The sequence below is a fragment of the Oryzias melastigma genome, linkage group LG2, assembly GCF_002922805.2.
Source record: "Oryzias melastigma strain HK-1 linkage group LG2, ASM292280v2, whole genome shotgun sequence".
In the NCBI taxonomy this organism is placed as follows: Eukaryota; Metazoa; Chordata; class Actinopteri; order Beloniformes; family Adrianichthyidae; genus Oryzias; species Oryzias melastigma.
The window spans coordinates 8,892,585-8,900,332 of NC_050513.1; the positions used below are offsets into that span (position 1 = coordinate 8,892,585).

A 7,748-nucleotide genomic window follows, 5' to 3' on the forward strand; every position below is an offset into this window, starting at 1 on the left:
TTACACATTTCTTTATTTTGATCAATGTGATCATAGTGGCTGATAGAGAAGTTTTTAGCTTTTCATCATCTAAGAAAATGAGAATATTCTATCAGAAGAAGCATAAAAGGACATTTTCAGATTCAGAAGTGTTCTTTTGTCTCCATTCAATAATCACTTGTTCCTCCTTTTCATTGAATGACTGCATCAATGTGGTATGGAGGCCATCAGCCTGTGGCTCTGTGTACATGGAATAAAAGCTCAGGTTCATTTGATAGCCGACTTCAACTCATCTTCATTGTTGGCTCTGCCGTGTCATCTTCCTCTTTAAAAACACTTGATAGATTTTTTTTATTGGGTTCAGGTCAGGGAATTTGCTGGTTGATCAAACACAGAAACAGATGTTTAGGGATAAGCAGGGTTAGGTACCTCTAGTAGAGTGGAAATGATCCAAGTTCTGCTAGAAAATAAAAGCAGAATCTCCACAAATCTTGTCCGCTGTGACGTGTTTTAGAAACTAACTTAATTTTACCAACTGACAGACCATTTTAAGGTCTTTATCATGTCATTCTTAAGCCTTTCAGAGAAAACTATATCCATATAGATCAAATCTGTCTCTGCAGATTAGGTGCAAAATGAACCCATTTCTTCTCAGAGTCAATGCTAAAATGAAAGAATTTTGAAGGTGTTTAGCCTGGGGAAGTGCTGGCAGTGTAGACGCTTCCTAAAAGGGGCCGTCCTCACTTTGTGATGTCAGCTTGTGAGAACCCGCTTGTTTTTGTGGGTTAGGAGGGGCTGGAGCTCAGAGTGCAGATTTTTAGAGGATTTCTCAGAATGCATGAATGGATCAAAATACCGCTTTGGAGCTGTTTATAGTGAGGAATAAATATTATAATACACTTTTAAAAAGTTGATTTTAAATGGCCATTAAAATAGGGAAAAATGTTGTTCACAATATTTAAATGTTCCTAGTTAAAACAATATTGTCTTTTCTTTATGAGTTATTCACTGTGGGTTTCACTTGCTTTCAAAAATAAAATTCTCTCTTGTATGAGTTCATGTGTCCTTTGAGATTGACTATTTGACAGAAACGTCTGTCACATTTTTTACATGAAAAAAGGCTTCTCTCTTGTATGAGTTCTCATGTGTGATCTGAGACTAGATTTATCACTAAAACTTTTGTCACATTCTTTACACAAGAATGGTTTCTCTCCTGTATGAGTTCTCATGTGTGTTTTGAGACTAGATTTACCACTAAAACTTTTGTCACATTCTTTACATGAGAAAGGCTTCTCTCCTGTATGAGTTCTCATGTGTGTTCTGAGACCAGATTTATTACTAAAACTTTTGTCACATTCTTTACACGAGAAAGGCTTCTCTCCTGTATGAGTTCTCATGTGTGTTTTGAGACTAGATTTATCTCTAAAACTTTTGTCACATTCTTTACACGAGAAAGGCTTCTCTCCTGTATGAGTTCTCATGTGTAATTTCAGATGACATGTTCGACTAAAACTTTTGTCACATTCTTTACACGAAAAAGGCTTCTCTCCTGTATGAGTTCTCATGTGTAAATTCAGATGATATGTTCGACGAAAAAGTTTGTCACATTCTTTACACGAGAAAGGCTTCTCTCCTGTATGAGTTCTCATGTGTAATTTCAGACAAGATGTTTGACCAAAACTTTTGTCACATTCTTTACACGAAAAAGGCTTCTCTCCTGTATGAGTTCTCATGTGTAATTTCAGATGACATGTTTGACTAAAACTTTTGTCACATTCTTTACACGAGAAAGGCTTCTCTCCTGAATGAGTTCTCATGTGTGATCTGAGACTATATTTATCACTAAAACTTCTGTCACATTCTTTACACGAGAAAGGTTTCTCTCCTGTATGAGTTCTCATGTGTGATCTGAGACCAGATTGATCACTAAAACTTCTGTCACATTCTTTACATGAGAAAGGCTTCTCTCCTGTATGAGTTCTCATGTGTAAATTCAGATGATATGTTCGACGAAAAAGTTTGTCACATTCTTTACACGAGAAAGGCTTCTCTCCTGTATGAGTTCTCATGTGTATTCTGAGAGTAGATTTATCTCTAAAACTTTTGTCACATTCTTTACACGAGAAAGGCTTCTCTCCTGTATGAGTTATTATGTGTCTTCTTAAATTAGATACATAACTAAAACTTCTGTCACATTCTTTACAGACAAAAGGTTGTTCATCAGACATAGTTCTCATGTTAACGGACACGTCGTGTGGAATTCTTGTTCTTTTACCAGACCCTGCAGAGGAAAGTCTCTTTTCTTTTGCGGATTGTTTGGGTTTCTTGACAAAACTTGCTTTCCGGAACTTTTTTCTAACATCAGAGTCCCACTGACCTTCTGACATGTGAGAGCTGTCCACACTTTGGACATGACTTCTGTCTCTTTTCTTCCTCTGATCTCTGTTCTGTGGCTCTGTCTCTTCATCTGGAGTTGATGTTGATTCTTCATGTTGGTTTCCTTCTTCATCCTGACTATCAGTTCCATTAAAGCTCTGCTGATTGTTTAGATCTGCTTCACTGTTCTTATTTTCCTCCAAAGCAGGAATCACTGTTTCAGTCTCCTGCTTCAGATCAAGCTGCTCTTCATCCTGACTGATACAGAGTTCCCCTGGTTCCTCTCTAATCTGAGGAGGTTCTGGTTCCTCCTGCTCCTCTTTAATCTGCGATGGTTCTGATTCCTCCAGTTCCTCTTTAGTCTGTGTGGGTTTTAGATCATTCTGTTCCTCTCTGAAGTTCCTCTGTTGGTTCCAGAGATCTTCTTCTTCTTTCACCCAGTGCTGAGGAAGGACTGCACACACACAAATACAAGAAAGTTTGAGCCCTGTTATATTTTTTTGTATCGTTAAGTGCCAAATTAAAATTTAAATCACCTCAGTCAGACGCCCTATTGTTTGAAATTTTAAAAATCTATTCATACCAGCACACATTCTCGGAATACTCAGAATCCCTTTCAGGGTCATGAAAATCCTGGAGTTTCTCCCAGTCACCAGAGATGTTGACTAGAGTCACATGACAAATACTCGAGTCAGACTTGAGTCATTAATTTGATAACTTTAAACTCAGCTCAGACTTTAACAGATGTAACTTGTGACTTGACTTGGACTTCAACCTCTTAATGTGGCGTTCTTGCTGGAGAATGGTATTACTCTGAATACTGAAGCCAAATACTACCTGTATTGTCTCAATTCTAACAGGTTGACCTCCTAAATTTACATTAAAGATGTCCCGATCAGGTTTTTTTGGGCCCGATCCGATTCAGAGTCATTCGATTTTGTGTATTTGCCGATACTGAGTCTCGATCCAAAACTTTTGTAACACATTTAAAACATAAACAAATAGAATAAAAGATTTGAGTTGTCCCTTATTTTTATTTCATTAAACTTCTTTTATCATTAAAAACTTAAATAGAACACTTCTGTGAAGCAGCTTTCAATAACAAGTAAAAATAGAACAAACATAAAATAGGAAACAAATAACTTTTCTTGTAATACAAGTGATAAGTAACATGAGAAAGTTTAGTGACTTTAGCTTTAACATCTTTAGAGCTATTAAACATTTTTAAACAAATGTGATTCCTGTCCTCATTTAAGATTCTTGAAAAGGAATTATGACTGTTTCAGCATGAATTTGATGATGAGTGTTCATAACTAGCTCATATCATTAGAAAAATGTATTCTTTTTTTAAGATTATGCGATTGTTTTTTTAAGTTCTTAAGATATCACATTTTTGGTTTTATTACCACAGTAGTTAATTTGCTTAACTTTTATTTCTGTGACTGTCAGAAAAATAAAACAGGCCTATCAAAGAACAGCTCAGGTCCTAAGGAGTTAAATCACAGAGCTAGCACTAAGATTAGCACAGTTAGCAGCTGCTGTTTGGCTGTCTGTCTGTCAGCAGCATGAAGAGCTTAACATTAGCTTAACTGTCATTACCATTAACTGTCTTTTTCTATTGAAATGACTGTATAGGTTGTTGTTTATGTTAAGACAAATCAATAGAAACACTTGCATTCAGCTTAAAGTGTTTTTAAAAGCGTTATTGATCCCGGTAGTCTGAATCTGTGACCACATCGTTAGCTTTACTGATTTGTTTATGCTTAAACTGCTGCCGTTTTCTGCTGTGTTTTACAGCAACATTTTGTTATCTGTTCATGAAATGCAGACATGTAGTGGAGGATTTATACGGAATAATTAGATTAAAATATAAGGCTCTGATCATAATAAGAATAAATAAAATATACGATCATGGAGGAGAACGTCCGATGCCTACTGTATCCGAGTCATCAACCACGTAATCGGCCCCGATTTTTCTGATCACATGATAGGATTAGGACATCCCTAATTTACATTAGTACTACCGTAAATTACTATTTTAACAGTTGACTAACCACCAGTTACTTTTTCTGATTAGTCAACTAATAGGGTCATGCACAATGTAGATGTAAAACATAGATCGTTAGCTTTTAACTAACTATAAACTATATATATATCATTAACTGTGATAATGTTAGTGTGAATGCTGTGAGCTGAATTTGGCTACTGTAGATCCTACTGACGAAAGCTGAAAATCCTGAAATTTATGGCTAAAAACGCTGAAGCTGAAAGCCAGCTGAAATGCTAGTTAAAACCAAATTAGCTTAAAAAATGAAAAAAAAAAAGGCTTCAGTTAGTCAAAACAGCTAGCATGCAGGTGAAATATATGCTGAACTCCAAATTAGCCTAAAAACAGGGGAAAGCCTAAATTTGCCAAAACAGCTAGCATGTAGCTGAAATATTAACTAAACTCCAAATCAGCCTTAAAAACTGAAAAATACTAAATTAGCCAAAACAGAAAGCCATTACTCTGTTTGTAACCAGTGGGAGGGGTTTTTATTGCAGCAGGCAGCACAGTGAAATAATGAAAGTAGAACATTCTAACACACCCTGCTCTTTTTCCTCTTAAAAAAAGAAAACATTATATATACATATATATTAGGGCTGTGACGAGTATTCGGGTATTCGCGATCTGCTCCCAGAATTTCGAGTACCGGTACGTATATTTGCGACGTCCAAGATCGCTGATTCGCGATCTTTATAAATGTGGTAAATTGTAGCAAAAGATGATCAAAATATCATCTGGGGACGATGTATTTTTGCTCTGAAATGCAGATTAATGTCAGATTTTAAGTTCACGAACTAAAATAAAGCCGAAAGAGGCTGTTCCAAGCATTACATATTGGTAGAGAGGTTGTATCAAAAAAGTTGTTTTTTCTGCGCCAGAATCAGTGGATTCACGTTGATTCCATCCGCCCCTCACAGCTGTGCAGAGCAGCATATCAGTGTGAGGCTGCATTTTTACTCTTCAGAATAAGATGACGTGACGTTCATTGAGTCAAATGTTAAAGAGTTACCATAACCAAAAGAATGGAAACACTGGAGCTTAAGCTCCGGTGTTGAGGCTGATCTGCTTTTTCAGAACTTATGTCAGTGAGCAGAACTTCAGGCACATTTTTGAATGGAAAAAGCTCTCGCTAGTTTTACTTTGAAAACCACAAGCTTCACCGACACAAAGATTTGTTTCATTGCGGTGAGAATAGCACGGCTCTTTTGACTGTGTTTTGGTTCATAAACTAAAATTCCAACATTATTCAGCATTTCAGAGCAAAAATACATTGTCAGATAACATTTTACTACAATAAACTATTTTTCTAAAGATCACAAATCCACGATCTTGGACGTCTCAAATATTCATTCTCTGATTTTCTGGAGTAGATCGTGAGTATCTGAGCACCCTCTAGTGCAGTGATTCTTAAACATAGGGCCGCGGCCCAATCTTGGTCCGCGAAAAAAATTCTGTTCTGAACCTGAGGGCTCCGAGGGCCGCAGGACCTGAATGCAGCTTCCAATCCACTAGGTGGCAGTTATATTTATTTATTTACATTTTTATAAGGGCTTTTTAATGCTGCTGTTTTAAGTTGGACGTCACTGATCAATTGAAATTAATCTTTCAATTTAATAAAAGGGGGGAAGACTAAATTTGATCTGACGGCTGCAAGACAGAGCAGAGCGCCGTGGTGGAGAGGTAGTGCGAATAGAGGCTGTCTGCTATTACAAATCCCAGATGGAGGAAACAGATTATTATTTTATTATGTTATGGGGTCCGACACGAGTTTACTACAACAACTACCATTGTCAAAGAATCGCGGAAACTCAGCATTTCTCCGCAAAAGTAAACTCCGCTGTAATGAGAGACGAGCAACAGAGTCGACAGACACGCCCCCACCTGGGTGCAGACCTGAAATCCAGCTGGATCAAACATGTCACCAGGGGTGAAAGTAAACCGGAAAGCTCCGGTTCCGGTAAGAGTTGGAGGCCGAGGAACTTGTAAGAGTTACTTTCAAAAGTAAAAGAAGTTAATTTTAGAAAGGAAAACTCAATTTTATAGATAATTATGAATATTCCATTAATAAATGTCTCATTGGCCACAAAAACATAAATAAAGTATTGTTCTAACTTTGAGGTGGGGACTTTGCGGCTCTCGTTGGATTTTAGTCTAGAGGAAACTGGATCATATGAATATTAGTAACAGAATAACAAAAAAATCGACTTTCACCCCCCTAAATTTTTGAATGGGCCTTGAATCACTTTGTACTGGGAAAATTGGGCCCCAGTGTGAAAAAGGTTAAGAACCTCTGGTCTAGTGAACATATCTATAGAGTGGAGCTGCAGCTCAGAGTCACACTGACCTTCTGACATGTGAGAGCTGGCCACACTTTGGACATGACTTCTGTCTCTTCTCTTCCTCTGATCTCTGTTCTGTGACTCTGTCTCTTCATCTGGAGTTGATGTTGATTCTTCATGTTGGTTTCCTTCTTCATCCTGACTATCAGTTCCATTCAAGCTCTGCTGATTGTTTCCATCTGCTTCACTGTCAACATGTTCCTCCAAAGCAGGAATCTCCATCAAGGTTTCAGTCTCCTGCTTCAGATCAAGCTGCTCTTCATCCTGACTGATGCAGAGTTCTCCTGGTTCCTCTTTAATCTGTAGAGGTTCTGGATCCTGCAGTTCCTCTGGAGTTTGTGGAGGTTCTGGATTCTCCTGGTCCACTCTGAAGGTCCTCTGCTGGTTGCAGAGATCCTCGTCAGTCGACCAATGCTGGGGGAGGACTGCAGGGACACAAGCACAAGAAGGGGGGGCTTTTAGACGCTGACAGGACTTTAGTGGATTGTAGTTTATGATATATACACTAAACTTCATGATGAATGAAAAAAAGCAGCAGTTCAGAGTAGTAATAAACGATATGGAAAAAAAATTATATCATGACGTAAATTATTTTATATCACGACATAAAAAACAAACAACATTTTCATTTGTTTGTCATAGTAATTGATCAAATGAGGTTATAAACCTGATCCGCTTATCCTTGAGGTACCGAGGTCTAAAAGGAAATGCAGGAGGAGCGAGTCTTTTCCGTCTGTGCTCACAAACTCTGGAACGCTTCGACACTAAATATCAGATGAGCGTCTTCCACGTCCATTTTGAAAACTAGACTCAAGACTCATTTTTTTAGCCGAGCTTTGACTCACACATGAGATTTTACTCCGATTTTACATTCAAGTTTTATTGTATGTTTTTACCCCCGGTGTTTCTTTGATCATGTTCTTATCTTTATGCTGTCCTTTATTTTGTTTTATATTTTTATTCACTTATTTATTAAATGTGTTCTATTTAGGGCTGTAACGAGTATC

General features: G+C 37.5%; 1 protein-coding gene across 1 annotated transcript; it reads right to left on the reverse strand.

Annotated features, from left to right (window-relative positions):
- Positions 1–7,166, reverse strand: LOC112138466 (zinc finger protein 436; the record flags this gene model as incomplete). The annotated part of the gene is given in 2 exon segments (XM_024261021.1): positions 1–2,809; positions 6,747–7,166. Coding segments are annotated over 2 exon segments (2,144 nt in total), but the record flags the coding sequence as incomplete, so codon positions are not given.
- Between the last annotated feature and the right edge of the window lie 582 nt (positions 7,167–7,748).